Genomic DNA, 27,494 nt, shown 5'->3' with positions numbered 1-27,494 from the left:
TAGCAAAGGGGCCAATTAACAAGAAATGACAAGGTGCAGAATTGTAAGAAATGTTTGCAAACCATGATTGATACAGATTATACTCTAAAATATATAAAGAACTCTTACAACTCAACAGCAAAAAACCAAAAACAATCCAATTAAAAATGGGCAAAGGATCTGAATGGAATTATTCTGAAGATATACAAATGGCCAATGTGCTCAATGTTACTAATCATCAGGGAAATGCAAATCAAAACTGCAATGAGATATCACCTCACACCTAAAAGAATGGTTACCATCAATAAGACAAGATATAAGAAGTGGTGGAAAGGATGTATAGGAAAGGGAAACTTTTGTGTGCTATTGGTAGGTTATAAATTGGCATAGCCACTATGGAAACGAGAATGGAGGTGTCTTAAAAAATTAAAAATAGAAATACCATATGATCCAACAATTCTACTTCTGAGTATATGTCTAAAAGAAACAAAATCAGTACCTAGAAGAGATATCTGTACCCCTATATTCATTGCAGCATTATTCACAATAGCCAAGACATGGAAATAGCCGAATTGTCCATCAATTAATGAATGAGTGAATGAATTAAATGTGATATATAGTTACACACACATACACACAGTGGAGTATTATCTCAGCAGTAAAAAATGAAAAAACTTGGCATTTTTGACAACACAGATGAGCATAGAAGATATTAGGCTAATTGAAATAAGCCAAAGACAAATACTGTGTGGTATCATTTACATGTAGACCCTAAAACAAGTTGTACTTATAGAAACAAAGGAGAATGGTGTTTTCCAGGGGTTGAGGGGTAGGGGAAATAGGGAGGTGTTGACCAAAGGGAACAAACTTCCAGTTCTAAGATGAATAAATTCTAGGTATCTAATGTACAGCATGATGACTAAAGTTAATAATACTGTATTGCAGGGGTGCCTGGGTGGCTCAGTGGGTTAAAGCCTCTGCCTTCGGCTTAGGTCATGATCCCAGAATTCTAGGATCAAGCCCCACATCAGGCTCTCTGCTCAGTGGGGAGCGTGCTTTCTCTTCTCTCTCTGCCTGCCTTTCTGCCTACTTCTGATTTCCATCTGTCAAATAAATAAATAAATAAAATCTTAAAAAAAAAACCAAACATTGTATTGTACACTTGAAATTTGCTAAGAGAGTAAATTCTTAAGTGATCTCATCACCAGAATAAGAACAACAACAAAATTAAGAAGGTGATGGATTATGGCAATCATTTCACAAAATATACATATATTATCACATTGTACATCTTAAATGTACACGATTTTTAAAATTATATCTCAATAAAGCTGGGGTGCCAGGGAAAGCAAAGAGGCAAAAAGAATTTTCCTTAGTGAGAACTGAAGCCTTTTGTTCGGTTGTGAAGATTTCCCATTTCTGCTCTGGTATCGCAGACGGTCTGGGTCCAATGTGAAATAGTCAAAGAGATAATGGAAATTCACCTTTGGGCATTCACATGTATTCGTACCCTAGATACTTTCTGTAGGTGAAAACCACAAGTGAATGTTTACAAAACTTAACAAATTAATTCATTGTGTTAATTAACTGACTAGGTTCTCTTAAATGTAACTCTGGTATTTTGTATCTCTTTACATCCTCTTCTCTGCCAAAGAGTCAAAGCTTTGATCAGATTGGAAGATTTTTTTTCCCAAATTCCCCATTATATTTCCACCCTGTGTCTCAGCTTATTATTAAGCTTATTAAGTACCATCTGTGTTGTGTGTAAAATATCCAAGGGTACAATATAAAACATATAATGCATATGTATTCACAAATTAGTTTCTATCTATGGATTAGAAATACAGAACAGTTCAGCAAATGCTTTACATAACTGAATATATTTTTATAAAGTGGATCATTATATTCCCCTTCTCCTTGTGGCCTCTCTTTGTGTGTCTTATTATGAAAGATGACCCTTTAAGTGGTTTGGGAATTTTCCCTTGACTTTGCACTCAGCCTATTAAATTCCATTTGTGTTAAATGCGACATATTTGAGAATACAGTGGAAATCACATTCACAATTTAGCTAATATCAAAGGTTGTGAAAGACACAAGAAGATTTTTTAAATAGCTTGGCAAATTAACTCATTATACTAAGTGAGTAGATAGACTTTCTTAAATTCATGTTTGTTTTTTTTTCAATTCTCTTTCTCTCTTCCTTGAACTTTTATCTTGTCTTCTTTATTCTTCTAATTCAAATTTCTGGGAATGGAAAAATAAGATCATGCATTCAAATCCTCTATTTAGAAAATTAATGCAATAATTTCCCAAATGAGAGAAAATGGAATTGGAGCTAAAATAGGGAATGGTGTGAACAGCTAAACACAGATTTTTGAAGGCTTTTATTCATTTATTTAACACATATTTGAATTTGGAGCAAAGAGGAGGATTTTTTTGCTTAGAATTACAGGCATACCTCATTTTATTTACTTGATTATTTATTGATTTTATTGAATATAGTTAGCATACAATGTTGTATTAGACTCAAGTATACCTCAGAGTGACTTGACAATACTATTTACTACTCAGGGCTCATCATGATAAGTGTAGTTACCATCCATCAATATACAAAGCTATTACAATATTATGAACTATATTCCCTATTTTTTACCTTTCATCCTCATGATGCATTTATTTTATAACTGGAATTTTGTAACTCTTAATCCCCTTCATCTATTTTACCCTTTCCCTCCCCAAAACATCAGTCCTCTATATTTGAATCTTTTTCTGTTTTCTGTTTGTTCATTTCTTTTGTTTTTAGATTCCACATATGATAATTGCCTTTCTCTGTCCAACTTATTTCACTTAGCATAATACCCTCTAGCACCATTCATGTTGTCTCAAATGGCAAGATTTCACCATTTTTTATGGCTGAGTAATATTCCATTGTGTATATATGTATTTGTGTTTGTAAACACACACACATATATACACACACATGTATATATGTATACATGCACATATATATGGCACACCTTTTTAATCCATTTTTCTACCTGTGGACACTTAGTTTGCTTCCATATCTTGACTACTGTAAATAATGTTGCAATGAAGATAGAGGTACACATGTCTTTTCTAATTAATTTTGTTTCTTTTGGGTAAATACCTCAGTACTGGGTCTTTCGTAAATTGAATGTTTGTGGCAGCCTATGTCAAACAAGTCTATAGTGACAGTTTTCCAAAAACATTTGCTCATTTCATGTTTCTGTGTTACATTTTGGTAAATCTTGCAATATTTCAAACTGTTTCTATTATTATCATATTTATTATGGTAATCTGAGATCACTGATTATAATTTGGTTATATGATCACTGATCATGAAAACGTAGGAGATGGTTAGCACTATTTGGGAATAAGGTATTTTTAAATTAAGGTATATAAATTTTTCAACATAATGCTATTGTACATTTAATAAACTACAGTATAGTATAAATAAAACTTTTATATACACTGGGAAACCAAAAATTCACTTGGCTCACTTTATTGCAATATTTGCTTATTTTGCTGGTCTGACTGAAGTGGCAGCATCTCCGAGGTATGCCTGTACTTCATACTAAGAACTGAGAGCATTCAGAGAGAAAGCCACTCATATAAAACAGAGCATCTATGGATTGTGATATTTCTCTGGTCCAGCATTCTGTTAATATTCTGGACCCCAGAGAGAATAGCATATTTAGAATTCAGCAAAGAATGTCCATAATTTATAATCACATGAAACAATATACATACATATGATAATAATATTACATTATATATTATTATATTATATTAATAATATTAATATGGTTTCTAAATCAAAGGGTATCAAAGGGTTTATAGCAAAAAGTCTCCCTCCCATAGATGCCCCCAAACCACCCATCTCATTTCTCCAATTAACAACCTCTTGGGGTGTTTGGGTGGTTCAGTCAGTTGGATTTGGCTTAGGTCATGATCTCAGGGTCATGGAATAGAGCCCCGTTTGGACTTTGTGCTCAGCGTAGATCTGGCTTGAGATTTTCTCACTTGGCTCTTCCCCCTGTTCATGTTCTCTCTCTATCTCTCAAAATAAATAAAATCTGGGGTGCTTGGGTGGCTCAGTGTGTTAAAGCCTCTGCCGTCTGCCTGGGTCATGATCCCAGGTCCTGGGATCAAGCCCCGCGTTGGGCTTTCTGCCCAGCAGGAGCCTGCTTCCCTTCCTCTCTCTCTGCCTGCCTCTCTGCCTATTTGTGATCTCTGTATGTCAAATAAATAAATAAATAAATAATCTTTAAATAAATAAAATAAAATAAAATCTTTTTTAAAGTTGTAATTTCTATAGTATTATTTAAAGAAAAACAACAAAAACAATTAACAGCCTCTTGTGTATCCTTCTAGAAATACTATCTCTATACCAGTATATATACCTTACTGTTCAGTGTTCTGTGCCTTGTTTTTTTCACTCAACCCTATAGCCTGCAGATATTCCCTTGAAATGATACATCAAGAACTTCCTCATTCTTTCTTATATCTGCATAGTATTGAATTGTGTGAGTGAATTTAATACAATAAAAATCACCTCTTTACTAATGTACATTATATCATGTGTTCAAAACTAATTTGAGATATAATCTAATTATATCTACAATGGCCCTGTTTTCAAATAAGGTCACTTACTGGTGTACAGTGAGTCAGGATTTCAATGTATCTTTTGAGGGGACATAATTCAGCCCACAACATCTGCATTGCCAATAGTGAAGGGAAACTGACATGCTAATACACAGATAATGGGACCATGAATTTTTTAACGTTTTAAAATGGCAATTTGTCAATATGTATTAAAATTTTTAGAAATGTATCTATTTTCTGAGATAAAATTCTTAGTATTCTATCTATCCTAGGCAGATGATTACACAGGGACAAAATAAGATATAGAAAAAGAAGGTCTTCACAGTGTTGTTTATAGCATTAAAACATAGAAAACACTACTAAATAATTGGTTAAATGGACTATGATCCACATATATGAGGCCATTAAAATGAAGGTATTATTTTATTGAGTTTCACAATGAAATGCCATACTTCCCAGTGACAACAAAACCTCTCATATTGTTACCAAGAATTCTGTGGCCTTGAAGGAGTGCTTTTTAATTTTCTTTTAAAATTTAAAGTAACTAAAACAAGTAATAATTAATGTTTATTATAATTATGTCTATTATAATTGTTTAAATATTACTATTTATAACTAACAAAAAGCAACAAGTACTTGCAAGGATGTGGAGCAAAGGGAACATTTGTGCACTTTGGTTGGTGGGATATAAATTGGTGCAACTACTGTGGAAAATAGTGTGGAGTTTCCTCAAAAAATTAAAAATAGAAATACCCTATGATCCAGCAATGCCACTTCTGGGTATTTATCCAAAGAAAATGAAAACACTAACTCAAAGATATTTGCACTCCAATGTTAAGCATTTTTACAATAGTCAGGATGATGTGGAAACAACTTAAGTTTCCATTGATGGATGAATGGATAAAGAAAATGTGCTATGAATGTATATATCTATTATATACACATATATACATGTATATAAATATACATACACATATATGCAGTAGCAGTGGAATATTATTCAGCCATCAAAAGAAGGAAATCTTGTCATTTACAACAACATGGATGGAGCTTGAGGGTATTATGCTAAGTGAAATAAGTCAGAGAAACACCAATATTGTTTTAATCTCATTTATACATGGAGTTTTTTAAAAAAATGCAAAAAACAAACAAGCAAACAAACCAAGTTCATAGTTACACAGAGCAGATTGGTGGTTGCTGAGAGCATAGGAGGGGCAGTGGGTGAAATGGGTGAAGGTGGTCAAAAGATACAAACTTCCATTATAAAATAACTAAGTCTTAGGTATGTACTGTACAGCCTGGTGACTATAGTTAATAATACCTTACTGCGTATTTGAAAGCTGCTGAAAAGAGCTCTTAAATTTCTCAAGAAAAAAACAACTATATATGTTGACAGATGGTAACCAGAATTACTGAGATAGATAATAATTTTGCTATATATAAGAATATTGAATCATTATATTATATGCCTAAAACTAATAAAATGTCCAGTATAACTAAATAAAAATATTGCTAACTTGTATATACATTTTTTTTCTATTTTTTTTAATTTTTTATTTTTTATAAACATATATTTTTATCCCCAGGGGTACAGGTCTGTGAATACATTTTATTTGGATTTTATATATTTGTTGATAAGAAAACATGCTTATAATATAAAATTGAATTAAAAACAGTATCAATGGTATTTATGTAAAAAAATACATAGGAACCTTCTTAAAGATTATGCACCAAAATGTATAATAATCAGTTAACGGTGGGATTAAAGAATATTTCCATACTCTGCTCTTCTGTGTATTCTACTTTTCCTATAATGAATGTGCATTGCCTGTGTGATAAAGACTAAACAAACAGTGGTTTAAGCAAGTGACATGGGAGCTGGGACTGCTTGGATAGCCAATGATGGATCTCAAAAGCTGATGCCACGTGAGCAGTGCTGAGGAAGGACTGGGAAGTGAGGAGAGTCACGGATGCAGCGGGGAGTTCTCTCCCTCCCTCAGGGTAGACATCCTGGGTAGGGGCGGTGTGCCCTGGGCCTATAGGGACCCTCTGTACGGCTCTGAGCCGAGCCTTGTCACCTGCAGGCACACACATGACCTCCTTTAGGACCTTGGGTCCTCTTTGCCCATAGCTCACATGGGGGAGAACAGGCATGCATTTCAGGTATGTAATCACAGAAAGGAGGTCCTAGCCCCAGCTGCAAAGGCAGCACAGTGCAGATGCACCCAGTAGCAGGACAAAGGCTTCTGCCCAAAAATGTTAAGGGCTACCATAGGACAAATGGAACGTAGTATGCACATGTGGGTACTGAAGGACTGCTCCCTCCCCCTGTTTGGGGAGAGCAGAATTACTGTCCAGGTGGGGAAGACTACCGCCCACATATACACACCAAGTCCAGCTGAGGTGCCCTTGGTCCTACCCTTTCATGGGTCTCAGGAAGTGGGTTTCAAGCACCCTAACAAGGCCTGTGCTCAGTCCAGGGGTCAGGGCATGCAAACCTAGCAATAGGTCTGCAACTGTAAGCAACACTTATACCATGGTGTACATTCACTGTGAGCAAACCAAGTTAGGGAGGTTGGGCAACTGGCCCCAGACCACAATTCCAGTGCTTCCAGAGGATAGGAGGCATAGCCAGAATCTGAGCCCCAGGAGCACAGTAGCTCACTGTGCAGACATGGAGTGCTCTTTGGAGTGAAGTTATGAGGTCCAAGTGGCCTGGGCATACCCGCCTCCAGAACCTACATGTACATTCTGCAAAACTGGGCATTTGGCTCCAGCAGCTAACTCACACCTGCTGGAGGGGGAGAACTCTTGGACCTGGGCCAGCTATATACATTAGTATCTGCCCAACTGCTCAGCCTGGTCCACGCAGTACCAACTCCATGGGCCAAACCCCAGAATCCTCTCAGAGGAAAGCAGCCCACATTCCCATGGCCCCACACTCTCTCTACCTTTCACTTCTTACTCTGAACCGCTTGTAGCTTCTCTGATAGATCATGTTTTCACATTGACACTTCAGTATTGCCTTTCTTTGTAATAGTCTTTCCCCATACCAAATTCTAAATCTCAAAATACTGTTGTCCCTGAAATTTTCCACCCTGAGATGGAGGGAAAACAGGGCACAGATAAGATGATATACTATAACACCACGTGAAGTGGAAAGAGTGTCTGGATAATAAAATAAAAGAACAAGAATACCCTAATCCATTTATAATTGTAGATTCAGATCTTTTGCCAAGACAAGTGCCGAAAGTTCCTACCCTTAACACCAAAAAAAGTCTTGTAAGCTATGTGGACCCAAAAGATATACTTCATTTTGCCAAATACTCTAGGGTTAGTTCAGATTCAGGGTCCCTCCTTCCTTAGGCCCCTGTAACTGGTCAGTCTCTAAACAGGACTCTAGCCTACAAAAAAAGTCTCTAGGTTCCATTTATTAATCCAATACTTAGCTATTGAGAGGACCTGGAAAGTTTTGCCAGACAGACTTGTTTTTGAGATGGGTGACTCACTTAAAAAATAATTCCATGGCTCATCCTTGGACCTCCTGGCTGTGTACCTGGACCCTCCTGGCTTATTAATTTGTCACTTCAGCATTGGAAGAGTTGAGCAAATGTCTTCAAGAAACCTTTAGGATCAAAGTTCAGTTCTCCAATCATTATGGCTTCCCTCTGCCTTCTCTTCTACCACAGTTCAGCCCTAATGTCTTTGACCTTCTAACCCACTTAGACAACAGGGGATCATAGTTAAAAACATTGGCTTGGGATCCAATCTGCCTGAGTTCAGATCTTGTTTCTGATATTATATTATGTAACATGGGACAAATTACTGAACATTTCTATGTCTCAATTTCCTTTTGATAATAGTACCTATATCACAAGACTACTTTGGGGATTACATGTTTTTATAAGCACAGGTATAAGACTGGTATATGGTTCAGGTTATAAAAATGCTTATTAAAAAAAAATGCTTATTAAATAAAATAAATAAATACCTGTACTAGACCGGATTATCTCTGTCCCAACAACATGGCCCAGCAGGTCATACTGATTCAGGCGGGAGCCATCCTGTGCTACTTCCACAGATTTGTTCTTCCCAAGAGTCCAAGAATAAACCACTTCAGCTGTTGTATAGGCATCTAAAGCAGAAAAGGGCCAAGAAGAAGTTGAAGGGGAAAGAAAGTAATTATCCTTAATACTGAACTTGCATGAGACTGAAATACAGCTTCCCTCCCGAAAGAGTTCTGGGTATGTGTTCTGTCTTCAACTGAAGTACATTTATCCATCCATCTAGTAAACACTCATTGAATAACTTCTACAGTTTATGCTGGGTACACAGGAGTGAACCTAAAGTGGTTTTTTCTTTCAACGACAGTCTTTCTGACTGATGATATATTGTTAGACTTTTCCTTCTCTTGGAGGGTAGACAATAGACGTAAGGGGGGGAATAGCAAAATTATTATCTAATGCAGATGTCACAAATTCAAATGTCTATAGGAGTGGTATCAGAAATAAGTAAATCAGGCTAGTTGTAAAAAAAAAAAAACCCTGTCAAAAATGTAATACAATTTTAATTACTATGGAGTCAGTCTCTAAACAGGACTCTAGCCTACAAAAAAAGTCTCTAGGTTCCATTTATTAATCCAATACTTAGCTATTGAGAGGACCTGGAAAGTTTTGCCAGACAGACTTGTTTTTGAGATGGGTGACTCACTTAAAAAATAATTCCATGGCTCATCCTTGGACCTCCTGGCTGTGTACCTGGACCCTCCTGGCTTATTAATTTGTCACTTCAGCATATGAGATAAGGTAAAAATCACTGTAGAGATACTTTAAATTAAAAACATAAAAAGCTCAAATTAAAAATAGCAATAATTAATTGCAATTTTCTTTTAAAAATTATTTCCACTTTGATTTGCAAAACAGAAACCAGGGGCGCCTGAGTGGTTCAGTTGGTTAAAGCCTTTGCCTTCGGCTCGGGTCATGGTCTCAGGATCTTGGGATCAAGCCCCGCATCGGGCTCTCTGCTCAGCAGGGAGCCTGCTTCCCTTCTACCCTGCCTGCCTCTCTGCCTGCTTGTGATCTCTGTAAAATAAAGAAATAAAATCTTAAAAACAAACAAACAAACAAACAAAAACCCCAGAAACCTGCCTCCTTTACTCTGCACCAGGGTATTAATGTCAGATCTTATATTTGGAATTCCCATGTTGAATACAGAATTTAAGTATGGATTAGTTTTAATAAGGGTGAGGGTAAGAGAAATGGTGAGAGAATAAGGAATGATGTTATTTAGTTTAAGTTAGTATCTTAAAGGAAGAGAATTGCTTTCTTTCTAGACATGGACTTACTCTTTGTACAGTGGGTTTTTTGTTGGGGTGAACACCTTGCCCTAATGCAGGCATCTAGGTTCATAAAGAGAAGCTGAACTATACTATTCACTCATTTCACCCAACTTTTGAGCTGTTATTCAACCTAATAGGAAGTCTCCAGCTCATGGTGGCAGCTGCTGTCTCTATAATATGCTCTATTCAAGTCTTTTACCACAAAGCAAATAATTCCTAGTGAATCTACCAGTTAACAAACATAAATTCTGTGTCTTTACAAAACTTTGCAACATTGGATATAGATTTCATTACGTCTGACATTAACACTCATATGTACTGCATATGTACATATGGTCTGCAAATATTATACTTCTTAGGACTCTTTTCAATATACCCAAATAAACCATTTTCTGAATTTCTTATAATGGGCAACAGCCAAATATTTCTTCATTCACATTAAAATTATCACTGAAATCATGAAAAAATGTATATAACTCTATAGTATTTTTTATATCTGTACTCTCATAAGCTATAAAAGAAAATGCCACAAGAAATCCAGCTTGCCATGTATGTCCTATATATGACCTCAGTCATTTATTCAACACAGATGAAAATACTTGTAGTTTGAGGCACTTGGGTGGCTCAGTTAAGTGTCTGCCTTCAGCTCAAGTCATGATCCCAGGATCCTGGGATTGAACCCCGCATCAGGCTCCCTGCTCAGTGGAGAGCCTACTTCTCCCTCTCCCACTCCCTTCTGCTTGTGTTCTCTCTCTTTCTGTCAAATAAATAAATAAAATAATTAAAAAAAAACCTTGTAGTTCAACATATAATTTATTCTGCAATATACCTTTTTAAAAATAAATTTGGTATCTATAAAATATTTTGATAACTGGGAAGGTTTGTTGCTTAAGATATAATTTCATTTCCCAACAGCAACACTTAGTATATGCATTTAAACACAAAACATGTTGAAATTTCAGTCTGTTCTTTAAAGCTAATTAAGACTTTTATTGTACATCTTTTTAATATATCAATTATAGTGCTTTATAACAAATTGCATAATGGTAATACCTGAAGTTTTATTTCTTCAACAAGGATTTCTTTATATGCATGGTAAAGACGTAGAAATAGTCTTCATTTCTGTAAGGAAATGTAAACTCCCCTGTTTTGAAACCAGTCCTTTCAGCCTTTTTTTTTCCCCCCTCAAGTTTTGATGACAAGAACTATGTCACTTTCCTTTTAATTCTATTAGGAGCTCTTAATTCTACTACGTGTAAAACAAAGGTGCAAGTGAGTTGATTAATGGAAACTGACATTGGACCCTTTTTCAGGGGGAGGGTAGAAAGTGATGGAAATTTGGGATAATGGGCAAACATGTGTCCATTTACAAGGGCAACCACTACTCACCTGGATTGGCCATGTGAGAATTTGAGACCAATGTTGTCATATCTTCTGATCATAAAATAATAATCAAATCTGGGGTTTTATGTCACATTTCTCAAATTCCAAATCTTCACAAATAATTTTAAAAGTTATAAACACTATATGGATCAAACAAATTACATTTGCAAACCACCAATTTGCAACTTCTGGTCTAGACATCTTCTCCTAGGGTACCAACCAGAATTGTAGATGTTTTTTTTTTAGATTCAAGTAGCCAACATATAGTACATCAGTAGTTTCAGACATAGTGTTCAATAATTCATCAGTTGCATATAACACCCAGTGTTCATCACATCACATGCCCTCCTTAATGCCCATCACCTTCAGTTTTCCCTTCCTTTGTGGTCCTCTGCACTATTTCTTATGTTCCACATATGAGTGAAACATTCTGACAATTGCCTTTCTCTGATTGACTTACTTTGCTCAGCATTATACCCTTCAGTTGCACCCAAGTCAATGTAAATAGTAAGTATTCATCCTTTCTGATGGCAGAGTAATTAGAACTGTAGATCTTTAAACTATTATCACCAGGAAGGGAAATCCTCTCCTCAGGACTCTTCTCACTTCCTTATTAAAAAATTGCTCTAAGATTATTAAGTAAAGATGTTCACAAGACACTGTTCTCTTATTTTCCCCAGTGTCTCCCATCTTAAGTACATATGCTTGGGGTTCTACTACTCCTAAACAGAAAATCACCTGTATACGTATTCTTATCTTTGCCATTCAGGGTGTTATAAATCCCTATATTTAAAGGACAATTCAGTGTTCTCTCCAATATACTCAAAAGTTTAACAATGTGAGGACTTTCAGGGAAAGAGTAGGAGATGGAAAATATTTTCTACCCCGAAGAAAGAGAAGGAATTTCTTGGTGTGTCTCTTAACTTAAGTCAAATACTTTGGGCAGACAATCATGAATATTAACCCTAAAAATGCTAGCATGTCCTAGTACAAACGTGACAATAAAACATGCACTATGCGTACTTTAAAACTTCATTGGACCCAGAGTTGTAACTTGTTTTAAGTAAAAAGTAATCGTTTCATTTCTTTGAAAATAATGTATGGGAACAGAGGGATTTATGGGGGGGAAATGTCCTCTTTTATGATGAAGGTCAAAGCAGGAAAGATATGAACTGAAAAAGGAAGAGAAGGAAGATGAAGAAATAAATTCAAGAAAATAGGTTGTATGCTTTGGTGAGTGCTGTGAAGTGTGTAAACCTGGTGATTCACAGACCTGTACCCCTGGGGATAAAAACATATGTTTACAAAAAATAAAAAATTTAATAAAAAAAAGAAAGAAAAAAGAAAATAAACTGAAAACTACTTGGCTGTTCACAGCTTAACTTTGTAAGAGTAAACAAAAATCAAAGGAACTCATGGTGGTGTTAGGGTAGGTGGTGGCTTCTGCTCAGAGTGGAGTATTAGGGAAGATTTCATAAAGTAGATAGTGCTTAGAAATAAGACTACCTTTAAAAGATGAAAAGAGACCATTCCTAGCAAAAGAACAACACTGCAAAGGCAAAAGGCATACAAGAGCATCAGTATTAAGGGAATTCATGGTATCCCTGGACTTACAGGCTAGAGAAAGGCTGAGGTAATATTGCCCTAATTGCCCACACTTAAGAAAAGAGAGTTTTAGTCCATAGGCTATACGTTGTTGTTGTGCCTGAAGTAGAAAGATGATATAGGAAAATGTATGCTTTCAAAGGATTGCCCTCGCTACATAATGGATGACTGGCTGGAAATAGTGAAACTAAAGCTAAGACATCACTTACAAGGCCATCACAATGTTTGGTGTGAGTGACCCTTACAGAATAACATATGGTAATAGTGGGCTGAATCGAGTAAGACTGAGAAAAGATTTCTGAGGTAGAACAGATTATAACTGGTTGCTTTTCATGAAAGTAGAAAAGGAAAGGAGGACATTTATTGAAGGATTCTACATGACTCTAAGAGTGTAGCTTTTGAAAGTCAAGGATAATGATAAAGTTCATTCACTATAGGTGAACAGAACTCTTCTCCCTCTTTTCCTTCAAGCTTTCTCTTTTTTTTCCTTCTTCCATGCCCCTTGGGCTCCTTTAACATCTCATCTTTCCTCCCACGCCTTTCTTCCCTACCCTTTCTTCGCAGTTCCAATCATTCTACTGTCATGGAAAAGCAGGGAAAGAGTGTCTGTGTTGGGGTTGGATGCTGCAGAAAAGGATATCTATGAGAGGATTAGAATTACTACATTCCCAGAATGGCCCCCTCAACATATATTGGATAGGCTATGATGGCACAAGCATTTCATTGTCTCCTATTACCTGAGCCTTGGTATGTATTAGGTCCCAGTAAAATGGGAAATAAAAAACAATCCTGCCACAATAGCACCAATGAAAAATCATTCCTTTTGAACTCATATTTTCAGAGACTGCTTGCTTATTTGATTGAATAATTCATTCAGTCAACATATATTAAGGCATTGTATTAGACAAATAAGTCAAGAGGCAGGGAGAGGTTTCATTAGGTATAGCGATTAGAGAAGAACTCTTTGAGGGACGGCTTTTAACCTGAAACTTAACAAGTGAGAAAGAGTCAGAGAAGAATATTTCAAGCCAAAAACAAAAACAAAAACAAAAAAAACAGTAAGTGTAAAGGTTTCTAAGTGGGAAAGATCTGCATTGTTATGGGAACTGGCAAACCAATGTAAAGTGGAGAGAAATAAGAGATGAAATTGAACAAGTATGTAACAATGAGAATACAGAATCTAATAAATTAAGATAGGTGACACAAAAGAAGATTTTAGAGAAAAACTATAAATTGCTTGATTCAGTTTGCTAGTATTTTGTTGAAGAATTTTCTGTCCATGCTCATAATAAATATTTGTCTGTGGTTTTCTTGTGATCTTTGTGTTTTTTTTTTAATCAGAGTAATAATGACCTGATTGAATGAGTTAAGAAATGTTACCTCCTCTTCTGTATTTGGCAACACTTTATGAAGACTTATTATTAACTCTTCTTTAAATATTTGGTTTAGATAAATTTTGAGGCCATCTAGGCCTGTTTTGGGGGGTTGGAGAGTTATTACAATACCAATTAATCGCTTTGTTATAGGTCCAATAAAAATTTCTATTTATTCTTTTAGTTAGTTTCAGTAATGTGTATTTCTAGAAAATTTTCCATTTCATCTAGGCTGTCTAATTTGTTGGCATACAATTGCTTATAGTATTCCTGTATAATCTTATTTATTTCCATAAAGTCAGTAGTAATGTTCCTTCCTTTACAATTTTAGTAATTTTAATTCTTCTTCTATTCTGGCTTGGTGAGTCTAGCTAAAGGTTTATCAGTGCAGGGAGGAGTCAAGATGGTGGAGAAGTAGCAGGCTGAGGTTACATCAGGTAGCAGGAGATCAGCTAGATACCTTATATAAAGATTGCAAACACCTACAAAACCAACGGGAGATCGAAGAGAAGAAGAACAGCAATTCTAGAAACAGAAAATCAACCATTTTCTGAAAGATAGGATTGGTGGAGAAGTGAAGCCAAAGCGATGGGAAGATAGACCCTGGGGAGAGGGGCCAGCTCCCGGCAAGCAGCGGAGCAACAGAGCACAAAATCGGGACTTTTAAAAGTCTGTTCCGCTGAGGGACATCACTCCAGAGGCTAAACCGGGGTGAAACCCATGTGGGGTCAGCGTGGCCCCAGGTCCGCAGGGTCACAGAAGGATCAGGGGTGTCTGAGTGTCACAGAGCTTGCAGGTATTAGAATGGGGAAGCTGGCTACAGAGACAGAGCCAAGGAGTGAGCTCTCAGCTCAGGGTTACCTTGAACTGGTCGCAGCCTTGGTGAGCTCAGAGCGTGGCCAGAGGCCAGGGAGACAGGAGTAATTGCGTGCTATTCTCTGAGAGTGGACTGAGGAGTGGGGCCCCGAGCTCTCAGCTCCTCTGGGCCAGAGACTGGGAGGCCGCCATTTTCATTCCCGTCCTCCAGAGCTCTATGGAAAGTGTTCAGAGAACAAAAGCTCCTGAAAGCAAACCCGAGCTGATTACAGAGCCAGAAGCCTGGTAATGGCAGTGCAATTCCGCCTGGGGCAAAGACACTTGAGAATCACTACAACAGGCCCCTCCCCCAGAAGATCAATAAGAAATCCAGCCAGGACCAAGTTCACCTACCAAGGAGTGCAGGTTCAATACCAAGGAGAACAGCAGAATTCCAGAGGAGAAGAAAGCAAATCAAGGAAATCATGGCTTTCGCCCCATGAGTCTTTAGTCTTGAAGTTAATTTAATTTGTTTTGTTTTAATTTTTTTTTCTTTTTCTTCTTCTGCTAATTTTTTTAACTTTTACCCTTTTCTTTTTTTAACATTTTAAACTAATTTATCTAATATATATATTTTTTCTTTTTTATATTTTTTCTTTATTCATTTTCTTTTTTTAATTTTTTTTCCCAAAACCTCTTTTATCCCCTTTCTCCCCGCCATGAGTTGGGGTCTCTTCTGATTTGGTTAAAGCATATTTTCCTGGGGTTGCTACCACCCTTTTAGTATTTTACTCACTCCTTCATATACTCTTATCTGGACAAAATGACAAGGCGGAAAAATTCACCACACACACAAAAAAAAGAATAAAAGGCAGTACCAAAAGCTGGGGACCTAATCAATACAGACATTGGTAATATGTCAGATCTAGAGTTCAGAATTACAATTCTCAAGGTTCTAGCCAGTCTCGAAAAAGGCATGGAAGATATTAGAGAAACCCTCTCGGGAGATATAAAAGCCCTTTCTGGAGAAATAAAAGAAATAAAATCTAACCAAGTTGAAATCAAAAAAGCTATTAATGAGGTGCAATAAAAAACGGAGGCTCTCACTGCTAGGATAAATGAGGTAGAAGAAAGAATTAATGATATAGAAGACCAAATGACAAAGAATAAAGAAGCTGATCAAAAGAGGGACAAACAGCTACTGGACCATGAGGGGAGAATTCGAGAGATAAGTGACACCATAAGATGAAACAACATTAGAATAATGGGGATTCCAGAAGAAGAAGAAAGAGAGAGGGGAGCAGAAGGTATATTGGAGAGAATTATTGGAGAGAATTTCCCTAAATGGCAATGGGAACAAGCATCAAAATCCAGGAGGTGCAGAGAACCACCCCTCAAAATCAACAAGAATAGGTCCACACCCCATTACCTAATAGTAAAATTTACAAGTCTTAATGACAAAGAGAAAATCCTGAAAGCAGCCCAGGAAAAGAAGTCTGTAACATACAATGGTAAAAATATGAGATTGGCAGTGGACTTATCCACAGAGACCTGGCAGGCCAGAAGGAGCTGGCATGATATATTCAGAGCACTAAATGAGAAAAACATGCAGCCAAGAATACTATATCCAGCTAGGCTATCACTGAAAATAGAAAGAGAAATTAAAAGATTCCAGGACAAACAAAAACTGAAAGAATTTGCAAACACAAAACCAGCTCTATAGGAAATATTGAAAGGGGTCCTCTAAGCAAAGAGAGAGCCTAAAAGTAGTAGATAAGAAACAGGGAAAATATACAGTAACAGTCACCTTACAGGCAATACAATGCCACTAAATTCATATCTCTCAATAGTTATCCTGAATGTTAATGGACTAAATGCCACAATCAAAAGACACAGGGTATCAGAATGGATAAAAAAACCCAAACCCATCTATATCTTGCCTACAAGAAACTCCTTTCAGACCCGAAGACACCTCCAGATTTAAAGTGAGGGGATGGAAAACAATTTACCATGTTGGTGGACATCAGAAGAAAACAGGGGTGGCAATCCTTATATCAGGTCAATTAGATTTTAAGCCAAAGACTATAATAAGAGATGAGGAAGGACACTATATTGAAAGACCCCTGCCCTGGAAAGACCCCTCCCCTGGAAGATAGATAGGATAACTAACCGCTTGTTTGCTTTTCTGTGAACCGCTGGCTTTTAGGCGTAGATTAGGTTATTAATTGCGTGACTAATTGCTCTTTTGCCCTTCTGTAACTGCTTGGCTTATAGAAGACGCCATGATGGCATTCCTACCTTCCCCCTTCTTGTTCCCCCTCCCTGCCTCTCTCCTCCTGCGCGCGGGCCCTCAGAACCAATCAGCTTGTTCCCCCTTCCCGCTTCTCTCTCTTCCACGCGAGCGGGTCCCCAAAGCCAATCAGCAAACTCCACGTATGCCTTTTTCAAAAGTTCAAACTGTCCACCAACCAGTTGCGCCCCACCCAAAACTTGTTTGTACCTGTCTATAAAAACCCGGCACCATCCCAGCCCGGTGTGCTCAGCTAGCAGGAGCTGCTGACCACCCGCAGGCTCGCGCTGACCACCCGCAGGCGCCTGCGTAACAATAAAGAACCTCTTGCTGATTGCATCCAGTGGCAGTGTTGGATTCTTGGGTAAGGGGATCCGCGGGTCTTTCATTTGGAGGTCCCACCGAGATCATCGGACTCCTGCCCAAGGATCCAACCGACTCCCACTGGGAGGTAAGCTGGCCAGCATTTAAATTTTAATAACTATGTGTTTTTGTCTCCTGTCTCGTGCTCTTGTTTGTCTCTCGTCTTGTGAGGCCTCTGTTCTGCCTGTTCTGCGGGTAGCAGAATAGGACTGTACAACAGAGCGCGTTGTTGCTCTGTATTCTGTAGGCAGCTTGAGAAGGAGTTGACGAACTCGGACTTCTCCCCTGCCACCCTGGGGGACGCCCCAGGGATCTGTCCGCCGCAGAGGAGCCTCTTGGTTCCCCTGGGCTGGTTCTGTCCGCCGCAGAGGAGCCTCTTGGTTCCCCTGGGCTGGTTCTGTCCGCCGCAGAGGAGCCTCTTGGTTCCCCTGGGCTGGTTCTGTCCGCCGCAGAGGAGCCTCTTGGTTCCCCTGGGCTGGTTCTGTCCGCCAAAGGGAGACCTCGTGGTTCCCCTGGGCCGGTTGAATTTGTATTTTCGGTTTTGTACCGAAATCGCGCAGCGTCCTTCTTGTTAATTGTTTTGTGTGTCTTGCTTATTGTCCTTGGTGTTTTCTTTGACTCCGAATGGAGGTCAACAATGTATGTCTTCATGCATGTCTCCATGTTATGTCTTTAAATGTGGATATATGTTCCTTGTACTGGTCATGAAGGTTACATTCTGTTTAAGGGGACTCTGGCTTTATTTCTCTCTGTTTCTCCTAATAGATGTGGGGGGCTTCTCCCTCACTCACTTCCCATGTAAATGGCTATTACTGGAGCCAACTGGGGTTGGTCTAACTCGAGACAGAGACTATAAGGAATATTCCCAAGCAGCTGCCGAAACTCTCTTTGTTTCGGGGAAGTTTCCTTGTGTTCTCTGGCCTGACTTGGACTGCCTAACCCCTCCCCCCTTGCTGGTGGGAAAGCATGGCGTCTGCTCCTCTGTTGGGGCTTATGAGCTCTAAAACTGGTAATCTTTTCTCTGCCTCCTGGTAGCACTTTGTTTCTTCTGTTTCCCCCTTACGTGTTTCTGTACCAATGTGTGTGCAGCCTGCATGACTGGCCTCTAGATCATGCACCACGGCTCCTTCTCTCTCCACTGTAAAGGAGCAAGAAGAGCACCCCTGGACCTAACACTCCCCACTCCAGATCTTCCCACGCATGTCTCAGGTAAACATTCAAAGTGGAGTGGGCCCAGGTGGAACATAAATCACTATTGGAACTAAGTTAAGTTTGTTGGTTTAATTAAGACCTGTCTTTTAAGTTATCAGCAGTAAATGTGAAACTTCAAAATTTACTGAAGGTCAAATAAGCTTGTGTTACTTGTTAAAATTTGTTAGCAGAGAAATGACTAAACTGATGGTTAATTGTCTGTCTCAAAGTTCTAATGGGTAATTGCTGAAGTAGCTTTCAAAGTCTTTGGTAACCTGAAAGTTTAAGTTTTGCTTGGATGACAAATGGAATTAAATTGTGGACATCTAGGTCTTAACCAAACAGGATAAAATGCTAAGTCATAAATTACTGGATGTAGGTTTGTGCTTTTGACTTCTTACTGCAAAGAAACTAAGAGTATTTAAATCTGCTGGTAAGCTTGTTTTCCACTTAACTGATTCATAAATTTGCCACCTGAAGAATTCTGTTGTAACAGTTCACAATTGGTTAATAACTAAAGGTGTTTCTAAGAATACAAAGTTCTGCTTAGTGTAACTAAGACTGATGGAAATAAAAGGAAACTCTGTATGTAGGAAAATAGGAGATATGTAGGAAAGATTTAAGGAATGGGAATACATTTTGTTGAAGGTAAAGAAAGATAATTTTGTCCTAAATGAGATGGTTGTTTAGAAGGAAATGGCTTGGGACAAACCTGAATGCAAAGGAAAGTTGAAGGTTTATGAAGGGAAATCTTCAGAAAAGGAATTTTAGCTATGGTCAAGAATGGATTAAGATTGAAATGAATGGGTTTTAAAGGTACATTGGTACAAGACTGAAATTCTCTGTTCAAAAGGACAATGTTTTCTTAGATCAATTGATCTGCTGTTAAGAAAATGTAAATGTTTTTTTCTTTGCCTGCCCAGAAAAACGAGTTTCTATGTTCAGTTTTATCAGGTGTTTAACATCCCTAATTATATTTAGGCATGTGCTTTAAAACTTTCTAAGATTTTAGCAAATGTTGACAAGATTTAAGTTGTAAATCTCTTTAACTCAGGTTAAAGGTATGCGAAGTTGCTCATGAAGTACTACTGAACCAATGATAAACCTTGGGTTACATTTGGGAAAATGCTGTAACTATTCTAGAGATTCTACGCACTTCCTAAAGTTTTAACGTTTTGAGAGATCATCGCTTGATACTGTAATTATGGAAATGTTATGTATCACAGAAATAACCTGATTTCCTTGCAGCTAAATTGTAAACTCCCGTGTCTCTTTAGCTCTAACCATATCCATTCTGAGTTTTTGTCATTTATAATTGTTTTAATTCTCTGGTAAAATGAGTTTTATCTTCAAGGAGATTCCTATAAAGGACTTTTACAGATATTTGATATACTTGAAAATCCTAAAACTGAAATGGGTAAGAATTTCCAGAACTGACTAAAGCCGCATTCACCAGATTTAGTAACATGGGACTAAAAGATTATAGTGTTGTGTCCCTTAATGTTTTGTCTTTAAACATTGCTGGTTCTCTCTACTGTTTGCTCTTACAGACTAGGGATACTCCCTCCTAGTTATCTGTAACTTATAGAAATGTAAAAGTGTTCATTTGTAAAAGTGCTCAAGGCATTCAAATTTTCTCTCTATCTGAACCCTCTGAAACCAAAAGGTCTTAGTAAGTATTCTTTCTTCCAGGGCAATCAGTCATTTGCATAAGTTCAATAAGAATCTGTTCTCCTTGTAACAGGAAAGAATTGGAAACTGGTTATTTTACCAAGGCTTTGACTGGGATGTCATATTTGAAAAGACTCAGATATGACCAGACAGCTTTAAGGAACTAAGGTTGACTTTATGAAACCTGGAGCCATAAAGCCCCTTGGGACTGTTGGCCTGATACCTTGCTTACAGAGTTCCCAGCAGCCCCACCAGGTGAGTAAAGAATGTCACTCCTTGGTAGGTGCAGTCTTGGGAAGAGGAATTCGCCCAAAGGCATTGCAGGCATGCCTCATGGCAAGTACAGGGCTTGGCTTCTGGCCTGGAGAGGCTACTAAAAGTTCAACCTAGAGATTCCTTATACAAAGTTCCAGCAAAGCAGATTCTAAAAGATCTATTGATCACAGTCACTGTTCTTGCTGAGCTTATGTAAATAATTAGGCCAAGTTTGTTAAAACTGGACTTGTTTCACAAGTGAATTAGTCCTGATTTGGCTATCTCTGGAAATGAGGGTTATTTTAGAGAGAAAAATTGTTTTAGTAACACACCTTTATGGATGTTAAATTCTAGATTTGATTGTCTTTAAATGTTTACCTAAGCTAAACAATTTGAGATAAACTTCAGAGAAGTTGTACAATCGCTTCTTTAGTCAATCTTACTGTTTTGTGGGGATATTAGCAGACCCCACGGCACATGATTAAACAACTGGAAAATGGGATTGACTCCCCTACAATTGTATAACTTAACTAACACCTTATGTGTGGCTGGGATAATGAAATTGCCTAAAAGCCAACCTATCACACTCCATAGGATTAACTATGGATTGTGGAAATAATGGATGACCCCACTTTCTTTATGAATGGATTGAATGATCCATGAGGGACTCCCCTTATCTTTTGACAAGTTTTCTCCCACTTGACAATGATCCTCTGTAATCAGGATATTGTTAAGGCTGGACCACTCAAAGGTCGTCTTATTGGTTTCATCCCTTAGTCATATTTATCCTAGAGGCCACCTCTGTTGAGGTGCAATTGCAAACAGATGTTTTAGCTAAGCATAGAACAGCCCTCCTCATAAAAAGAGCCTCAAAGCTCACTATAAAACAGTCCCTGACTGTAATGACTTCACATCAGGTCCAGATTTGTCTTAGAAGCCAAAGGCCACCAATGGATGATGGAGGCCGACTTATTAAATACTGGGCTACACTAACAGATATGCCAGAAATAATACTTAAAACTTGTCATACTTTAAACCTAGTTACCTGTATGCCTGAACCTGACCACTGTACTTCTTTCTCTATAGAGCAAAAATGTTCAAAAGTTATTGATCTTGCTTACTCTATTTGTCCAGATTTAAGATGCCCCTGTTAAAAATACGAATGACAGTTGGTTTTCTGATGACAGTAGTTTTCATAGAAAAAAATAAGAAAAGCTAGGTGTGCCATAGTGCTCACTAGCACTTTGCAATTGCCAAAGTCTAAGAATTAACATTTATACTGACTCCAAATATGCTTTCCTGGTACTACATGACCATGGAGCTATTTGGAAGGAAAGGGGATTGCTATCAAGCCATAACTCCCCAATCCAATATGGGCCTAAGTTCCAAAACCCTCCTCATCGCTATACTAAGGATGGCATATATCAAATCTGGGATACACATCTGTGTCTCACACCCATGATTGGACAGCTCAGTCAGAAGGCAGTTTTATGCTGGGAACAAGAATCATACGAGTGGTACTTGGGCAAATAACACATGATGTCTAGGATGGCTCACTAGAAATGTGTTCCCAAGTAATAGTACTCCAGGCTACTGACCGGTTTGCTACTGATTGGGCAAGGTGACCTGGCATCAGATGGCCAGCTCCAAACGGAACCCACTGGAGATGTGGAACCAACCTGTGGCCCTGGCTTCCTCCAGGGTGGATAGGTCGCTGTACTTTAGGATTTGCCTGGATCCATGGGCGCATTACTAAAACCATTACAACTCCAGCTAATCTCCCCAACTTGAAACAAAGATGGACACGATTTGTTTTTAAATGGTGTGATCACTTAGCATCCATCTTTGTTCCATCTGCGGGACTAGAGAATGTCATGTGGCATGTAGAAGCCCTTAATAAATATACTACAAAGGCACTCAATGATTCACTAAATGGCATCTCCCTACTTAATACCGAAGTGTCACAGACACGCAGGGAAGTCCTACAAAATAGGATGGCTTTAGATGTCCTTACAGCAGTCCAGGGTGGCACATGTGCAATTATCAAGACAGAATGTTGCGTATACATCCCAGACTATCACAAAAATGTCACAGGAATAATAAAGGATATGAACACCCAGATTAAGGCCCTACAAGATCCTTCTCTCTCAGTAAATGGTTAAGTTCCTAATTTGAAGGAGGACTATGGCCGAATCTCTTTTTCGGGCTTTTCATTCTTATCGCTTTATTAATCTTAATATGTTGCTTTGTTCCATGTTTCTCTACTTGGTGCCGAGAATCCATTGCTACAATGACTTTCGCCACGACAGACGATCCTTCTCGCGTGCGAGGACACCTATTCACTGTCAGCACTGGATTCAGCTGCCTCCACCTTTGTAACTCCCTTATACGTTCCTTCCCTGATCAATATTGACCCGAGCAGGTAGGGACAGCTCTACACCCCTATTCAGCACGAAGAAGTTATAGAAGATGAGACCTTCCACCTTCAACCCCCTTAAAGATTTCAGGGTCAAGATTGTTCAGGGGGAAATGAAGGAGCAGGAGGCTGGCTGAGGAGAAAGCAAAAGCTGGCGCCTTGCACCCCACTTAGAGCAGGAACAAGACGAATGGATATAAGATTCTATCCATGATAAAGAAAAAGGGGGGAATGAAAGACCCCTGCCCTGGAAAGACCCCTCCCCTGGAAGATAGATAGGATAACTAACCGCTTGTTTGCTTTTCTGTGAACCGCTGGCTTTTAGGCGTAGATTAGGTTATTAATTGCGTGACTAATTGCTCTTTTGCCCTTCTGTAACTGCTTGGCTTATAGAAGACGCCATGATGGCATTCCGACCTTCCCCCTTCTTGTTCCCCCTCCCTGCCTCTCTCCTCCTGCGCACGGGCCCTCAGAACCAATCAGCTTGTTCCCCCTTCCCGCCTCTCTCTTCCGCGCGAGCGGGTCCCCAAAGCCAATCAGCAAACTCCACGTATGCCTTTTTCAAAAGTTCAAACTGTCCACCAACCAGTTGCGCCCCACCCAAAACTTGTTTGTACCTGTCTATAAAACCCGGCACCATCCCAGCCCGGTGTGCTCAGCTAGCAGGAGCTGCTGACCACCCGCAGGTGCGCGCTGACCACCCGCAGGCGCCTGCGTAACAATAAAGAACCTCTTGCTGATTGCATCCAGTGGCAGTGTTGGATTCTTGGGTAAGGGGATCCGCGGGTCTTTCAATATCATACTCAAAGGATCTTTCCAACAAGAAGATCTAACAATTTTAAATATCTATGCCCCTAATGTGGGAGCAGCCAACTATATAAACCAATTAATACCAAAATCAAAGAAACACATCAACAATAATACAATAATAGTAGGGAACTTTAACACTCCCCTCACTGAAATGGACAGATCATCCAAGCAAAAGATCAACAGAGAAATAAAGGCCTTAATTGACACACTGGACCAGATGGACATCACAGATATATTCAGAACATTTCAACAGAATGCACATTCTTCTCTAGCGCACATGGAACATTCTCCAGAATAGATCACATCCTCGGTCCTAAATCAGGTCTCATCCGGTATCAAAAGATTGGGATCATTCCCTGCATATTTTCAGACCACAATGCTCTGAAGCTAGAACTCAACCACAAGAGGAAATTTGGAAAGAACCCAAATACCTGGGGACTAAACAGCATCCTTCTAAAGAATGAATGGGTCAACCAGGAAATTAAAGAAGAATTGAGAAAGTTCATGGAAACAAATGATAATGAAAACACAATGGTTCAAAATCTGTGGAACACAACAAAGGCAGTCCTGAGAGGAAAATATATAGCAGTATAAGCCTTTCTCAAGAAACAAGAAAGGTCTCAAGTTCACAACGTAACCCTACATCTAAAGTAGCTAGAAAAAGAACAAGAAAGAAACCCTAAACCCAGCAGGAGAAGAGAAATCATAAAGATTGGAGCAGAAATCAATGAAATAGAAACCAAAAAAAAAAAAAAAAAAAAAAAACGAATAGAACAAATCAACGAAACTAGGAGCTGGTTCTTTGAAAGAATTAATAAAATTGATAAACCCCTGGCCAGACTTATCAAAAAGAAAAGAGAAAGGACCAAAATAAATAAAATCATGAATGAAAGAGGAGAGATCACAACTAACACCATAGAAATACAAACAATTATAAGAACATACTATGAGCAACTCTACGCAAAAAAAATTGACATTCTGGAAGAAGTGGATGCATTTCTAGAGACATATAAACTACGAAAACTGAATCAGGAAGAAATAGAAAACCTGAACAGATCCATAACCAGTAAGGAGATTGAAACAGTCATCAAAAATCTTTAAACAAACAAAAGCCCAGGGCCAGACGGCTTCCCAGAGGAATTCTAACAAATGTATAAAGAAGAACTAAATCCTTTTCTCCTGAAACTGTTCCAAAAAATAGAAATGGAAGGAAAACTTCCAAACTCATTTTATGAGGTCAGCATCACCTTGATCCCAAAACCAGACAAGGATCCCATCAAAAAAGAGAACTACAGAACAATATCCTTGACGAACACAGATGCGAAAATACTCACCAAAATACTAGCCAATAGGATTCAACAGTACATTAAAAGGATTATTCACCATGACCAAGTGGGATTTATTCCAGGGCTGCAAGATTGGTTCAACATCCACAAACCAATCAATGTGATACAACACATCAATAAAAGAACAAGAACCATATGATACTCTCAATAGATGCTGAAAAAGCATTTGACAAAGTACAGCATCCCTTCCTGACCAAAACTCTTCAAAGTGTAGGGATAGAGGGCACATACCTCAATATTATCAAAGCCATATATGAAAAACCCACCACAAATATAATTCTCAATGGGGAAAAACTGAAAGCTTTTCTCTAAGGTCAGGAACACAGCAGGGATGTCCATTATCACCACTGCTATTCAACATAGTACTAGAAGTCCTAGCCTCAGCAATCAGACAACAAAAGGAAATTAAAGGCATCCAAATTTGCAAAGAAGAAGTCAAACTATCACTTTTTGCAGAGGATATAAATGTGGAGAACCCAAAAGACTCCACTCCAAAACTGCTAGAACTTGTACAGGAATTCAGTAAAGTGTCAGGATATAAAATCAATGCACAGTAATCAGTTGCATTTCTCTACACCAACAAGACAGAAAAAAGAGAAATTAAGGAGTCAATCCCATTTACAATTGCACCCAAAACTATAAGATACCTAGGAATAAACCTAACCAAAGAGGCGAAGAATCTATACTCAGAAAACTATAAAGTAGTCATGAAATAAATTGAGGAAGACACAAAGAAGTGGAAAATGTTCCATGCGCCTGGATTGGAAAAACAAATATTGTGAAAATGTCTATGCTACCTAAAGAAATATAAATATTTAATGCAATTCCAATAGAAATACCTACCATTTTTTTCAAAGAAATGGAACAAATAGCCCTAAAATTTATATGGAACCAGAAAAGACCTCAAATAGCCAAAGGAATATTGAAAAAGAAAGCCAAACTTGGTGGCATCACAATTCCGGACTTCAAGCTCTATTACAAAGCTGTCATCATCAAGACAGCATGGTACTGGTACAAAAAACAGACACATAGATCAATGGAACAAAATAGAGAGCCCAGAAATAGACCCTCAAATCTATGGTCAACTAATCTTCGACAAAGCAGGAAAGAATATCCAATGGAAAAAAGACAGCCTCTTCAATAAATGGTGCTGGGAAAATTGGACAGCCACATGCAGAAAAATGAAACTGGACCATTTCCTTACACCACACACAAAAATAGACTCCAAATGGATGAAAGACCTCAATGTGAGACAGGAATCCATCAAAATACTTCAGGCGAACACAGGCAGCAAACTCTTTGACCTCAGCCGCAGCAGCTTCTTCCTAGAAACATCACCGAAGGCAAGGAAAGCAAGGGCAAAATGAACTGTTGGGACTTCATCAAAATCAAAAGCTTTTGCACAGCAAAGGAAACAGCTATCAAAACCAAAAGACAACTGACAGAATGGGAGAAGATACTTGCAAACAACATATCAGATAAAGGGCTAGTGTCCAAAATCTATAAAGAACTTAGCAAACTCAACACCCAAAGAACAAAGAATCCAATCAGGAAACGGGGCAGAGGACATGAACAGATATTTTTGCAAAGAAGACATCCAGATGGCCAACAGACACATGAAAAAGTGCTCCACATCACTCGGCATCAGGGAAATACAGATCAAAACCACAATGAGATACCACCTCACACCAGTCAGAATGGCTAAAATTAATAAGTCAGGAAATGACAGATGTTGGTGAACATGTGGAGAAAGGGGAACCCTCCTACACTGTTGGTGGGAATGCAAGCTGGTGCAACCACTCTGGAAAACAGCTTGGAGGTTCCTCTAAATGTTGAAAATAGAACTACCCTATGACCCAGCAATTGCACTACTGGGTATTTACCCTAAAGAAACAAACGTAGTGATCCGAAGGGGCACATGCACCCGCATGTTTTAGCAGCAATGTCTACAATAGCCTAACTATGGAAAGAATCTAGATGTCCCTCAACAGATGAATGGCGAAAGAAGAAGTGGTATGTATATATACAATGGAATACTATGCAGCCATCAAAA

At 38.4% G+C, this 27,494-nt stretch overlaps 1 protein-coding gene across 3 annotated transcripts in view; it reads right to left on the bottom strand.

The window, feature by feature from the left end:
- GABRA3 (gamma-aminobutyric acid type A receptor subunit alpha3) overlaps window positions 1-27,494 on the bottom strand; it is a 387,573-nt gene that overhangs the window by 60,489 nt on the left and 299,590 nt on the right. For all 3 annotated transcript variants that reach the window (XM_082716626.1, XM_082716628.1, XM_082716627.1), the window contains exon 7: window positions 8,597-8,740. In XM_082716626.1, the coding sequence (XP_082572752.1) occupies window positions 8,597-8,740 (144 nt within the window). The remainder of the gene's footprint in view (window positions 1-8,596; window positions 8,741-27,494) is intronic.

This window comes from Mustela nivalis, assembly GCF_964662115.1.
Source record: "Mustela nivalis genome assembly, chromosome: X".
Taxonomy (NCBI): Eukaryota; Metazoa; Chordata; class Mammalia; order Carnivora; family Mustelidae; genus Mustela; species Mustela nivalis.
This window is presented reverse-complemented; position numbering and strand designations above follow the sequence as displayed.